At 31.4% G+C, this 15,944-nt stretch overlaps 1 protein-coding gene across 1 annotated transcript; it reads right to left on the reverse strand.

Moving 5' to 3' along the window:
- Window positions 1-2,701: 2,701 nt before the first annotated feature.
- Window positions 2,702-12,046, reverse strand: LOC111696982 (histone-lysine N-methyltransferase SETD7). The gene is made up of 12 exons (XM_023466829.1): window positions 11,966-12,046; window positions 11,591-11,668; window positions 10,984-11,088; window positions 9,874-9,925; window positions 8,714-8,827; window positions 8,164-8,245; window positions 6,080-6,212; window positions 4,854-4,922; window positions 4,571-4,645; window positions 3,887-3,969; window positions 2,985-3,069; window positions 2,702-2,725 (listed from the first exon to the last, which is right to left on the reverse strand). The coding sequence occupies exons 1-12, from the start codon at window positions 12,026-12,028 to the stop codon at window positions 2,702-2,704; spliced, it is 963 nt and encodes a 320-aa protein (XP_023322597.1). The 5' UTR covers window positions 12,029-12,046.
- Between the last annotated feature and the right edge of the window lie 3,898 nt (window positions 12,047-15,944).

Here is a 15,944-nt window from a genome sequence, read left to right on the forward strand (position 1 = left end):
TTGTTCCTAGCTAATTCCTGAACAATCTGTTTATTGTTCCTAAATCCCTGTCCTAATCCTTTATTTTTGTTCCTAATTCCTGAAAAATCTTTTCATTGTTCCTAAATCCCTGTCCTAATCCTTTAATTTTGTTCCTAATTCCTGAACAATCTTTTAATTGTTCCTAAATTCCTGTTCTAATCCTTTAATTTTGTTCCTAAAATTTAAAAATCTAGTTTTTTTAGTCTTTAGTCATTAATTTTGACTCTTTTTGAGTCTTTTAAGTAAAAAAATTTTCGCCTGCAGCGCGATTTTTTGTTGCTAATTATTCATTTTTTTTGTTCCTAAAAAATCTTGCCCCCCCCCCTCACCTAAATCCTGTATCCGCCCCTGTCACAGCTAACACATTTTTCACGTACGCTATTCTGAAGAACTAAGAAGTAAATTAAACACGCATTAGTGTTTTTCGTGCTAATTAGGAGGAGGTTTACTTCGTATATTATATACTTTTTTCTACTATGGTTACTTTCTTAGACACGCTGACTTAACTTTGCAGTAACTGCAGTACACTCAGTAAATAGTATTTATTAAGAAATTTTAAGGGTCGTGTGCATTTGCCTACACCTAATGATTTGGAAATATGAATGAAAACATATAAACATTCATTATTGTATGTATATGTATATGTATGTTTTTGTATTTACAGAAATATCAAAATATAGATACATTTTCATATGCATGTATTACAAAAATGCAGCGAGGACATGCCATTTAAACAAATACTCGCAAAGAAATTAGTTTTTGCCACAAACTCAAAATTTCTAATCCCTATATCTTTTTAACCTGATGTTGTAAAGCTTTGATATTTTAAACTTAGATTAATCGATCGAACAGATTTCACAAACTCGGATTTTCTAATTCCTATATCTCTGCAACCCAATGTCGTAGACCTTAGGTATTTCAAACTATGAATTCTGTTGCATCAAGTTATCTTAGTTTGAAATATCAAAAGTCTACAACATCAAATTCAATAGATTATAGGGATTAGATAATTTGAGTTTGTGACAAAGACTCAATTCCTTTGTCAGATATAAATTAAAAAGATGATTATTTCCAATATGCTTTCTTCAGTTTCGGGTTTGTGTATGTTATACTTATTTGTTTATTGAAACCAACAGATTATATTTTTTTTGGCTTTACACTTTTTTTTATATAAAACAAAACTTTTTATTTTTCAACTTATTTTCGTTTTTAATTTTATTCATGTTGAAGATGTAAAATTTTATTTACGAAGATACAAAAGTAAAATGTTGGTAACCATAAGTATTCAAGAAAGAAATTAAGTCTTTGATGTCACAAACTCAAAGATTCTAACCCCTATATTTGTGCAACTTGATGGTTTAACCATTAAATATTTTAACATAAGATTGTTTTATCTAACAGAATTGATAGTTTAAAATATCTAAGGCCAACGAAATTGGGTTGCAAAGACAGGGATTAGAAAATCAGAGTTTGTGACAAATACTCAATTCCTTTAAAAAAAAAACTTTTAAAACTTTCATTATATCTCTATTTATCCATAAAAGGCATCCTCTCTGCTTCTGCAAAAAAATCGTTTATTATAATTTTTTGATTCTTTAACATTTTTCATAAATGTACCTTGTTGTTTTAAAAGAATTAAAACAGATAATGGTTTGTTTAAAATATAATTAATTTTCAACAATTTTAGAAGATTAAAAAACGTTCCTTTTTCCTGAAGACGTATGAGGAGGATGAGTTGAAACCAGTCCAAAGTTAACTGCAGATTTCCAGTTAGGAAGACGTCTTACGACCTTAAAAAGATAAAACATCCCGATGGAATAGTTTTTGTATTCAAGGCTTCAAAATTCTTATCGATGAAAAAATATTTTTATAAGTTTTAAATCTCTTTTGGTTGGAGTCTTTGACACAATCCCTATAGCTTTGCAACCTGCAATGATCTAAACCTTTGATATTTCAAATTTAGGTTATTTTATTTAACAGATTTCATAGTTTAAAATATATAGGATCAAGGCGTTCGGTTGGAAAGGATACAGGGATTAGAAAATAAGAATTTGTGGCAAAGAATCAATTCCTTCCTTTTCCTTTATTACTAATGATAAGCAGATATCCGTAATAAAAACATGTATTAAAACTTGATTATTTTACTTTTTGATGTTTAGCCCACGCCACCTTATACCAGTTTGGAGATACAGACAGACTATACCTAGAAATACAGAGTTTGTTGACATCATTTATTGTTATTTTTATTATTATTATTATTATTATTAATATTATTATTATTATTACAAATGTTTGCTCTTTTCTAAAGTATTATTATAATTTATATTAAATGTTATTATTATCATTAAGCAATTATATGATTATTATTATTATCATTATCATTATTATTATTATCATTATTAGTCAGATTTGTGATTAAATAGTTTATATTATATGTATTTGTCAACCATTAACTATAAGATCTCTCCGTCCATCCATGTAATGTCGTCTTTAACCTAAAATCCCCTCTCGGAGTCACCAAACCAAACAATTTTAGCCCCGTTTTCTTTGTTCTCCGGTAACGGAGTCTAAACCCATTTCAAAAGATAAGCAAAGAATATTTTCATATAAAGAATTAGTGACTTTCGTTAATAATTAATTGTCATTCTTTTCAGAAGTTTTAATATATAAAAAAAACGTCTTAGGACTCCCCGACGGTTTTAACCTACAGATCCTTAAATAGATCGTAAGAATCTTTCCATTATAAAAATTCATAAATCATTGTAATAATTTATATGTTATTATCCATTTCATTTTTTAGGAAATAAAGAGTTTCTCTGCATTATCGGTTTTGATTTGAGGGTTATCCCGTTGTCTATCTGTTCATTATTGAGAATCTTGCAGCTATCCGACAAAAGTATTAGATACAAAATATTACATTTTGTTACAAAATTCTGTCAAAATATTAAGAATGTTGAGATTACTTTATGGGATAATGTTGCACAGTATTCAGATGTTGAGATCATATCCAGGGGTATGTCAAGTTCAAGATCATCATCAAGACTTATTCTAAATTTTATAATTAATCCAATGATTATGTCTGTAAACTTAGGCGAGGGGAGGAAGGCCAGCCACATCAATTTCTAGTCCTAGCCAAGTTCTCTTTGTTTTTCGTCCGAGCCACCACAAAAAAATGTCTAATCCTCCAAGATAATACTATTTTTTGATAATTGGGCCGGCCATGTTAGGGCATTAATGAAAGATTGAATTTTTGTTAATCGAAAAAAAGTTTAAATTGAGTTCAAATTATCGAGTACAATGACCTAAAAAATGTTTACCTTTTTTACGCGTATTTTCAGATAATCATTGTGTAGAATGCCGCAAATAATAATTTATAGAAATTTAATCTTTTTTGTCAATTCTAGTGAAAAACATTGAATTTGTCCGTTTGGTTTCATGAGGAAAATATTAGGGAGAGGTGAGCAAAATATTTTCCTTATTATTTTATTTTGCCATTACGGAGGCAGAAGAGATTTAAGTTTTACCTGAATTACTGATTTAAGTTTTACCTGAATTTACGTCATTCTCATGGCTTTAAAAATGTAATCATTGCAGTACTTAAGTCTCTTAATATGTTTATGCCCTAACGTGGCCAGATTAAAAACATAGTTTTATCTTAAAGAATTAGAAACTTTAAAACACATAATAATCGAAATTCGAGGATGCTCGGACGAGAAAATGAGAAGAATGTGGCTTGGACGAGAAATTGTTGTGGCTGGCCTTCCTCCCCACCTTAGGCCATATCATCACACATCATAATCAAATATTGCTAAACAAGAAGTGTCCAAAAGTAAATAACAAAAACAAAAATCTGTTTTATAATGACCTGTAATCCCGTAAATCATGAGAATCAATTCCCTCCAGAGGTGGAATTCTTATTCCATTATAGAAACTAATTACTGTTCCAACCTAGGATAATAATTCTCAAACTTATGGAATAGTATTAAATATTGCATGTACAAAGTTACCCACAAAGAATGAGACTTCAGAGATTGTGAGAAATGTTTACCGTCTGCTACCTTATATCAAAAAATATATAGACCAGGAACCGCCATATCTCATGCGTCAAATCTGTGTACCGCATCGTATGTATTCGCTCTAACTTGATATAAACTTGTTTTTGTTGGACTGTAATATCACATCAGAGCTTTAGTCCTTTCCCTTCAACTTCTGTGTGGGGCAATGGGATTTTTACATTCCTCCCACAGTGTACAATACTTAATATGCGTATATCTGAGTTGGGCGTTCCTGTATATAGTTCCTTGCCTTATATTTATTATTCCCTGAAACTATAAAACTTGTTTCTTTCTTTGCCCAATCAATATAAAGACCATTAAATACTATATTTAATGCAGAAGACTTCATCCAATGTTGGAATTGTCCGTGTTTAAAGCGTTTTAGGTCGTATTTACAGTCTTATTCTTTGTGGGTAAACTTGAGGTCGTTAGTTTTTTGATTTCTGAATTCTATTCGATAAAAAAATGTCTCGTAAATTATAAAGATTGACTACCTCGATATCTGTTCTAGCAAAAAGTCCTTCTCCAGCTCCAGGTACTGTACTTTCTCCAACTTTAACAAACTCCGCCTTTACAGTGTATGTACCGTATATATTGTGCATTGTACATGAATTTTTTTAAACATCACAAATGGTCAAATTTTGTCCCAAAAAGTACTATAACTAGCATTGTATTTTTGATGTCAAAAGATGTGCGTTTTTTTAACAAAAAAGTATGCCTTTGCTTTACAGGAACCAATAGCATCATTTTTTATTGGCTTAAGTTTTATAAACCTACCTCGTATGGATCTGGAAGGAGTGGTTCACTGCATATTCTAATACTTGTGGAGGGGTCATAGCTGTACACCTAGAATACCATAGCGCTGTACACCTAGAATACCATAGCTGTGCACATGGAATACCATAGCTGTACACCTAGAATACCATAGCTTTACACCTAGAATACGATAGCTGTACACCTAGAATACTATAGCTGTACACATAGAATACCATAGCTGTACACATAGAATACCATAGCTGTACACCTAGAATACCATAGTTTTACACCTAGAATAACATAGCTGTACACATAGAATACCATAGCTGTACACCTAGAATACCATAGTTTTACACCTAGAATACCATAGCTGTTCACATAGAATACTGTAGGTCTACACCTAGAATACCATAGCTGTACACTTAGAATACCATAGCTGTACATCTCAAATACCATTGCTGTAATCTTAAATAACATAGCTGTACACCTAGAATACCATGGCTGTACACCTAAATACCGTAGTTTTACACCTAGAAAATTATAGCTGTACAGCTAGAATACCATAACTGTATACCTAGAATACCATAGATGTACACCTAAAATACCATAAATATACACCTAGAATACCGTTATAGCTGTGTACACCTGGTAAACCATAGTTGTACACATTGAGTATGAAAATGCTGTACACCTGGAATAAAATAGCTGTACACCTGGAATACGGGATCTGTAAACTTCCTTGGAAAATCTTAAATATAGCATATATATAGCTGTACACCTGGAATATTTTAAGCTGTACATCAGGAATATTTAAACTGGAATTATAGTTGTGCAGTGCTTAAAATAAAACAGCTGTACACCTGAAATACAACAGCTGTACACCTGGAATGCAAGAGCTGTACACCTGGAATGCAATAGCTGTACACCCAGAATGCAAGAGCTGTACACCTGGAATGCAACAGCTGTACACCTGGAATGCAAGAGCTGAGCACCTGGAATGCAACAGCTGTACACCTGTAATGCTATAGCTGTACACCTGGAATGCAAGAGCTGTACACCTGGAATGCAACAGCTGTACACCTGGAATGCAAGAGCTGTTCACAACTTAACCTTGAGTGGGATGTATATGACCTATATCATAATATTCATACACCTAGATCAAAATTACTGTACTTAGATAACATTTCACCTTCATGATGAATATAATATGTAGAATTCAAGATAGCTATTAGACATGTATTTTATACCTGGCCGCTAGGTGGGGTTAGAACTGGTTTTAACATTCCACATGAAGAAGAGCAATGTCCTGCTGCACCTATTATGTTACAAAGCCGACCCTGTACCATCTGTCCCTTATAGAAGTTTCCATATAAAACAGTTCTAAAACAGAAATACGATTTTAAATGATCGAGTCAAAATTTTCATATGTAACTACATGTTTCTCTTTTGGCAACCCTTTACATTGTATAAACTACGCACGTGAATTTAATGCATGTTCTGTCAATATTCCAGAAAGCTATGACTTTCGATCACAATTAAACCTATTAAACATAATTTGTCAGCCTTCTTTCTTAAATAATTTTTTGCCGGCTTATATGTTTTGAATAAAAAGTATTTTAAAAAAACAAATCCGTAACTTTAAAGATTGTCAAAATATAAACCAAAACGAGTAAGATTTCAAATTGAAGAAACCGAATGCCTCTAACTCTGGTTAGTCGGGGGTGTACGATTCATTTGAAGTATTAGACTGACATTATGGAAACAGAGCGGGCAAGTTGTACTGTACGTGATTAGACTATAGACGGCTGAAACGGGACAGTACAGTACCTCAAATGAACCATCTCCCTCTTGTACATATATGTACTGTACGTGATTAGACTATAGACGGCTGAAACGGGACAGTACAGTACCTCAAATGAACCATCTCCCTCTTGTACATATATGAGCATTGTGAAAGCATTTGAAATAAGATATTGCTCAATGCTATTTAGTTTAAAAGCAAAACAGAAATGATTCTTTAACCATGAACTTCATTAAATCCTGTTTATAAATCATGAATTTAGAAATGTTTTTGGAAAATCTTGGAAAATCATGTTTTTAGACGATCAGAATTTTCATGTAGCATTGAAAGGCAGGTTGCTATGATTTGTTCAGAATTTTCACAAAATTAATTGTTTGGACTGTGCATATGCAGTAGAATTCTTAGTACTTTTGAAGCACCCTGTATTGCAATCCTAGTTACTGTGTATAGACTAATATACCTGCCTAATTTAGGGATAACAATTTATTTGTATTTGTAAAACATGGTACATGACATATTATGCTTATGTAGAAATTATTTTCATCTGCATATAGTATTTCTTTAAGTATTTGAGATTTCAGTTCTAGCCAGACTCCTTTATTATCTAGTATAAACTCAACAATTAGGTTTAAAGTTGATATAATTATCTTAATTATGATTACTATACAAATAGTGATTGATTCTATTGACATATTAAATAACAAATTGTTATTTCGTTTATTGACATTTCTTAATATCCTTTTTTTTCTAGTTCAATTATCAACTTGTATTTTATTAGAATGTGAATAAATGTTATAAAATTCCGTTTCTCAGCATATAAAGCATCAGCTTTTTCAGGATTGGCCTTCTGAACCCTATTTTATTCGGAATAAAAATATCTGATGTTTAGAATACAATGTTAGGGGTTTATGGTCGCATTTCACTCACTCCCTCGTTCATTTGCACTAAATATATGTTCATTAGTACTAACATCGATTTAACCGTAACTTTTAGCTTTAGTTCAATCGAACATTTTTTGTTCATTCCCACTACAATATGTTTAATGGAACTAATTAATTAAATGAACCGAATTCCGCTAGAATTTAAAAAAATAGTTCTCCACGAGCTCAAAAAACCTTCCACGTGGTTTTTAGTTTGATCGAACAATTATTTGTTCAGTCGCACTAAACGTTAGTCCGAATGAACGTTAGTGCGAATGTACGTTAGTCCGGTTAGTGCAAACGATACGACACCGCATTGCACTCACCCCCTCGTTCTTATCGGAACAGATTACACAGAGTCTTATATATTTTATAAACTGTTTTAAATACCTGCAGTCAGGGTAAAGGTACATAGTTGTAGATCCACTAAATACCTACAGTCAAGGTAAAGGTACATAGTTGTAGATCCACTAAATACCTGCAGTCAGGGTAGAGGTACATAGTTGTAGATCCACTAAATACCTGCAGTCAGGGTAAAGGTACATAGTTGTAGATCCACTAAATACCTGCAGTCAGGGTAAAGGTACATAGTTGTAGATCCACTAAATACCTGCAGTCAGGGTAAAGGTACATAGTTGTAGATCCACTAAATTCAGTAGAATTAGACACTAGAAACCCACCTCCTGTTAATCCTGTACAAAGTAGGGTAATAAGATCACAGTAAACGTCAGTAAACTTTTTCAAAGAAACTCAGTATTTGCTTCCAAATAAAATTTTCGTACCTACATATCTTTGTAACCCGATGGTGTAAATCTTTTTATATATTTCAAACTTAGATTATTGAATCTATCAGAATTAAAAGTTTGAAATATCAAAGGTCTACGAAATTGGGGTGTAAAGATTAGATAGTGATTAGAAATACAGAATTTTTGGCAAGAACTCAGTTCCTGTATAGTAAACTTTAAGGAGTATGGTATAAACCTTTTTGTTATTTGTTCTGAATCTGATATTTCTGTTTCAACTTTATTTATAGATTTTAAAAACTACTGTTTTTTTTTATCAATTTCTGTTTAGGGAAGAAACAATATAAGTTAACTGACATAATTTCAATTAAATAAGAACTTTTTTGCATAACAATCCTGAAATTGGCATTAGCATACCTTTCCAACAGTTTCCATGCAGACTACCCTGGACAAAACAAGCAAATAAATCAATATCTCCATCAGAGTTGATTTTTCTAAAGTAACCATTGGGTCTTCCGTTTGTATAGTGCCCTAAATATTTCATGAACAAATTACACTAATAGCGAATATTTTATCAATTAAAAAAATAGACATTATACAGATAACTGCTTGCCCGTCAAAAGTAAACATAATATTCCTAGTAAACGAAGAAAATGTTCAACTCTAAGGTGAACTTTTCCTTCCCTCAATAATAATGTTATGCAACGTATTTCATGAAGTATATCGTGAACTTATAGAAAAATAAATCATCCTGCGAGGAAGTTAAACCGCCTTTTTAAATCAGAGATCCAGTCAAAGAAGTTTAATTTTTACTGGAGGTAATACAGTGTGCCAATCAAGATGAATATTTTATCATGCCTTTATCTTTGCAACCTGATGTTAGTAAACCTTTCATATTTAAAACTTAGACTATTTAATCTAACAGAATTCATAACTTGCATTTTGCAAGATCTACGGCATCAGGTTGCAAAGATATAGGGATTATAGAAAATGAGAGATAAAAACTCTGTTCCTTTGAAATGTATACTGTAAGTTTATGTTCTACTTCTCATTAAAACTAGAATTCTTTAATGAACCAAAACATATTTGTAAAGATGTGAAATTTAATATCATAATCTGGTAAATACAATTATCCACGCAAATTAAAAGAATTCTAAACACTAGAGACATGAAGGCTAAATAATCTATTTGATCAAGAAGTTAAAATTAAGTTTTAGAATTTAAATACAGGGTCACCCACAAAGGATGAGACTGTAAAGACGACCTGAATTCTCAGAATATTACTTTTGATTTAATTTAATCGTCTGCATAGATATAGTCTTTCTATGGATTTTTTAATGATTTGGCCAAGAAGATTTACAGTAGTAGGGATATGAAAACATAAATATGAGTAAACAGGAAGTACAAAATCCGTACAGTCGTCTCTACACTCTCGTCCTTTGTGGGTAACCCTGTATGTTATCAAACTTTGGGAAATATCTGAGCCATGAGTCTCATTTTCTCAGGACAAAAGTGCATGAAATTTAATTTATGAACGTATATCCTGATGAACATAGCTCACGCATACAATCTTGTACCTTCAAACATTGATCCTTCGACTGATTTGTAAACAACGGCCCCAGCCGACTCCTACATCAATTCAAATATAAAGTTTTAACTTAAATTCATAAAAAATATCAACAGACTCTAATCTGAAGCTAAACGTCGGAAAACTAAAGAATATTAAATCTGTTTTTTTCTTCTTCACTTTAAATAACAAATATATAAAGTATGCACAAATTCAATAGAATATTAAAAATTCCTACAACTGAAGCATAATAATCAAACTTTATTTAATGTTGACATTTAATTATGAATTTCATAATTATTTAATCAGATTTTCAAATTGAAAAGAATCTAAAATTGTAAATTGATAATTAATAAATATTATAAACATTAATAAACATATATCAGAGAAATATATAACACTGTACACTAAATCCTTCTATTTCTTCGATCAGAGCACTACATGTAAATCACTACAGTGAAAGCTTAGTTGAGGGTGATAAATTATTTTTATTGATTCCAGAATCCAGAAGTTATGTTGTCCAAAAACAGTTTCTTTCATTCCATCATATATATTTTCCATCGTATTTTGGCCCATTTTATCATCGTTTATCGTATTTTCGGACAACCGTTATATGTACAGCCAGTCCTGTAAATAATATATACTGCATGCCGCCGTGTACAACCTGGACTTCAAATAAACCGGAGTTTTCATGAAGTGTGTGTAAACTAAAACTTGTTTACATTTTACAAAAAATCTATAAATGTACACTCAAGAAAAATATCAGGTTTAAAATTAAAATTAAAATTACAAAGCTTCCCTACGAAACTTTGAAGGCAGAGTCTTATTCTAATCTTCAAAGAAAGGAATTAAGTTGTTGCAACAAACTTACATATTCTAGTCCCTATATCTTTGCAACTTGATGATGCAAACCTTTGATATTTCAAACTTAGATAATTTGATTCACAGAATTCATAGCTTGAATTATCTAAGGTCTGCGATATTGGATTCCAAACAAATTAGAAAATTAGAGTTTGTGACAAAGAATTTTCACCAAATCAAAGTATTGCGTTCTTTTCCTTTTCTTTAATCTACGGGTATACCCAAAAAGCGTTCTGATGAGATGAAAGATTTATTTTACCTGAAAGTCTGTAAATAAAGGAGAAGGGTCGGAGTTGAACCCCATCTTCTCCAGGTCTTTAGTTTTATCTGTCTCGCCATCCCCAGCTGTACTAGGTTGGCAAACCTACATATAGACACCTATGATCTCTCAACATCATATTTTCATATTTTATGAATTTACAAAAAATAATAACTAATGTTTGAATATAGTTTGAACTATGAAAGTATATAAATGCAGTATTAACTTTTTTTGTTGTCTAATTTGCATCTGTGTCCAGTTGAAAAAAATGTTAAAAATTAAAATTTAGATTAAAGTTTTTCCTATTTGAGATCCCATGCTGTCAGTTTTATGCAAATTAGCAGAAAAATATCTGAATTTAATTTAAATATATATATAATGCACACTTCAAATATTCAAGGCTGCTGCAGTGCCCAGTTAACTACGTTTTTATTTAGAAATATTTTAAAAACAAAAATATTATAATTAAAAGATAAAAGCAGAGATGAATTACTAAATTAGAGCACTCATGTTCAACGTTTATTATATATACACAATTGGTGGGTTGCATTGTTAAATAAACTGTTCTAATTATACTAATATTTAACAAAAGTGTGATAAATATTACCATGTGAAAATGTTGCATAAGGGAGGAGGAAAAATTGGTTTCTGGATCACAGAGATCAGATATCCAGTCATGTAGCACCTAATAACACAATTATATCCACTATCCAGTCATGTAGCACCTTAGTAACACAATTATATCCACTATCCAGTCATGTAGCACCTTAGTAACACAATTATATCCACTATCCAGTCATGTAGCACCTAATTACACAATTATATCCACTATCCAGTCATGTAGCACCTAATAACACAATTATATCCACTATCCAGTCATGTAGCACCTACTAACACAATTATATCAACTATCTACTCATGTATTTGTATTTAATCTACTGCGACTTGAAAGTCCCAAAATTTAATCTTATTAAATGTTTACCTTGACTCTATCCTCCCCTATTTCCATTTCGATGGATAAATCCTTTTTCAAAACATTCTCCATCTGTAACTATAGAATAAGATGAATTAGTTGATTAGGAAATTTGGAATTTAAATGCAGGGAGCGCTTTAAAAATGTATTCTCGCAGTAGATATCCGGCATTAAATGTGTCCTCGCTGTGGATATCCGGCATTAAAATGTATCCTAGCAGTAGATATCCGGCATTAAATGTGTCCTTGCCGTGGATATCCGGCATTAAAATGTATCCTTGCAGTAGATATCCGGCATTAAAATGTATCCTCGCAGTAGATATCTGGTATTAAATTGTATCCTCCCAGTAGATATCCGGCATTAAAATGTATCCTCGCAGTAGATATCCGGCATTAAAATGTATCCTCGCAGTAGATATCTGGTATTAAAATGTATCCTCGTAGTAGATATCCGGCATTAAAATGTATCCTCGTAGTAGACATCCGGCATTAAAATGTATCCTCGTAGTAGATATCCGGAATTAAAAAGTATCCTCGTAGTAGACATCCGGCATTAAAATGTATCCTCGCAGTAGATATCTGGTATTAAAATGTATCCTCGCAGTAGACATCCGGCATTAAAATGTATCCTCGCAGTAGATATCTGGTATTAAAATGTATCCTCGCAGTAGACATCCGGCATTAAAATGTATCCTCGCAGTAGATATCTGTTATTAAAATGTATGATCCATTCGTTTAACCCAGAACTTCAGAGAAATCAAAAGAATTTATAAAATGTCTTCTTGACAACTTTTCAACGGGTTTTATTCTATTATACCTAAATCTCAGTAATGGTAAAAATAAATAAATAGCAATGAAATATGCGGGAACAGTTTTAAAAAACCTAAATATCTGCAGAATTCCATAATCAGTAGGTTATTTAAAATCCATAAAAAAACTAAATTTAAAAGATTATTTTCTCTAATTTTCTCTCGGCTGATAACAAAGCTGGCTGAGAGAAGGACAAAAATACTAGCAAATATTTCTTAGCTCATATATTGCACCGCTTCACTCTTGCAACACACACCTGGCCTGGCCAAGTTTAAACATAAACAATAAAGTTATTTCCGTTTATGAAAATAATTAGCCCATAAAAACAGAATTCAACAAAAAAATTGAGTCTTTGTCAGAACCTAAAATTTTTTAATCCCTTTATTTTTGTAACCTGATATTAAGGACCATTGATATATTATTTAACTAAATATATTTGATCAGACAGAATTTAAGATTGAAATATCTCAGGTCTACATTAGGTTACAAAGATGTAGGGATTAGAAAATCATGAATAGTGGCAAATTCTCAATTTCTTTATACAGAGCCGACCCAAAAATGAAGTTAAAAGTAAGAAATATAACCTTAAAGGGGAAAATAAGCATTTGATTAAAATATCCTTGAAAACAAATCAGGATTACCCATTCTTCTAAAAATCAGGATTACCCATTATTCTAAAAATCAGGATTACCCATTATTCTAAAAATCAGGATTACCCATTATTCTAAAAATCAGGATTATCCAATATTCTAAAAATCAGGATTATCCAATATTTTAAAAATCAGGATTACTCATTATTCTAAAAATCAGGATTATCCATTATTCTAAAAATCAGGATTATCCAATATTCTAAAAATTAGGATTATCCAATATTCTAAAAATCAGGATTACCCATTATTCTAAAATTCAGGATAACTCATTATTCTAAAAATCAGGATTACCCATTATTCTAAAAATCAGGATTATCCATTATTCTAAAAATTAGGATTATCCATTATTCTAAAAATCAGGATAACTCATTATTCTAAATCTCCCCCCCCCCTTTTTTGTAATATATATTTGTGAGATTGACCATTAATTTTCGGTTAGGAGAGCTTTAGCTCTATACCTACACTTGCCCCCGGACTAACCAGAGTTAGCGGCATTCTTTTCTCCTATTTGAAATCATACGGGTTTTGGTTTATATTTTAACAACCTTTAAACTAACGGATTTGTTTGTTTCATACTTTTTATTCAAAATGTATATGCCGGCAAAAAAATATTTAAGAAAGAAGGCAGAAAAATTATGTTTAATAGGAGAAATTGTGATCGAAAGTCATAGCTTTATGGAATATTGACAGAACCGTTAAATCCACCTGACTTTTATACAAAACTAACCCAAGTAAATATTCTTCGGCGTTACTAAAACATGCCGATAGTAAATATTTTCATATCATAAAGTATTATTTATATCATTATATAGAAGATTATTTGTATCTATTAGGATTCATTATTAAGGTTCAGATAACTAAATTCTTAACTTTAATCTTAGATTTAACAGCCTGGCAAGGATTATATGCAGTGGGAACTTTTTTATTCAAGGCAAGAAACATTTTACATTTTTCACCTTTTCCTAAAGGGAAAAAACAATCTTTTTCCCGACAAAATAAATTCTTATAATTAAAGTTCTTATTTAGCTTCAAGTTCCTTGCAGACTGCAGTGATAGCATGAGAGGAATTCCATGAAAATGCTGTTGGGATAAATCCTTCCTGAAGCAAGGAGGAATAATTTGCAATTTGAATCATAATGAACTCTTGACATTGCATCTTCTCGTCAAAAAATTGTTTTTTAGTAATCTTTTGCTAGGATCAGAAAATATAATCTTAAAATTGGAAGTTCTTATATTCTGAACAGGACTATTCTGAACAGGACTATTCTGAACAGGACTATTCTGAACAGGACTATTCTGAACAGGACTATTCTGAACAGGACTATTCTGAGAAATTATTTTCTCTGTAAATAAGAATCCGACAAAATATTATTGAAAATTTTCCAGAAAAGTCTCAATATTTCAATTTTCTACATGTCAGAATTTTTGAAACTTTGTTATCATTCTCCACCTGGTCCATACAAATATAGAAACCACCCCGAGTTTCATTGAAGTACACTTTGACCCCTAGAATTATGAGTTCGCGGATTGTCAATTCTTGGTGATTTTGCGTACATAAGGTATCTATGTTTATTTATTTATCTATGAATTTACCCTGCCCCTTCTCTGCTCAGGACATTCCACTCAACAGATTTATTCTGACGTTTTTAGTTAACTCCGGGTAGCGTTTAATCCTTTCAGGAATTTAGAATGTTAATAAATTATCCATTGCACGGCGAGGGTGGAAGTGTATTTAAATTTTGTTTACAAACTATGTCAGTAAATATTGACTGAGTGATACTTAAACTGCAAAAATTATTCCGAAGATGAAAAAAGTTTAACATCTGAAGACCTCTCAGCATTTTTGAATATGTCGCACTAAACGTGATGAATATGAAATGGCTTAATCTGCAGATTTACGATAAATATTTATTTAATGACAAATATGTATCAAAAGAGTTGTCTGAACGCTTATGGCTTTATCATTTCTAACTATCTTTACAAATCTTGCCAATTACTAGGTTCAAATGAACATACACAAGCAAATATTGTGTCTTCAGTTTAATTTTTCATTAAAAGTAAACATTAAAAAAGATTAGTCAAACATCGCTTTAGATTTTAAGCTCATCATAACTCTAGATCCTGATCTAGAAACTGTATAGTGTAAAGTAAGCTAAAAATAACTCTAGAACCTAATCTAGAAACTGTACAGTGTAAAGTAAGCTAATAATAACTCTAGAACCTAATCTAGAAACTGTAAAGTGTAAAGTGAACCAATAATAACTCTAGAACCTGATCTAGAAACTGTGAAGTGTAAAGTGAGCTAATAATAACTCTAGAACCTGATCTAGAAACTGTAAAGTGTAAAGTGAGCTAATAATAACTCTAGAACCTGATATAGAAACTATAAAGTGTAAAGTGAGCTAATAATAACTATAGAACCTGATCTACAAACTGTAAAGTGTAAAGTGAGCTAATAATAACTCTAGAACCTGATCTAGAAACTGTAAAGTGTAAAGTGAGCTAATAATAACTCAAGAACCTGATCTA

This window comes from Eurytemora carolleeae, unplaced genomic scaffold, assembly GCF_000591075.1.
Source record: "Eurytemora carolleeae unplaced genomic scaffold, Eaff_2.0 scaffold35, whole genome shotgun sequence".
Lineage (NCBI taxonomy): Eukaryota > Metazoa > Arthropoda > Copepoda > Calanoida > Temoridae > Eurytemora > Eurytemora carolleeae.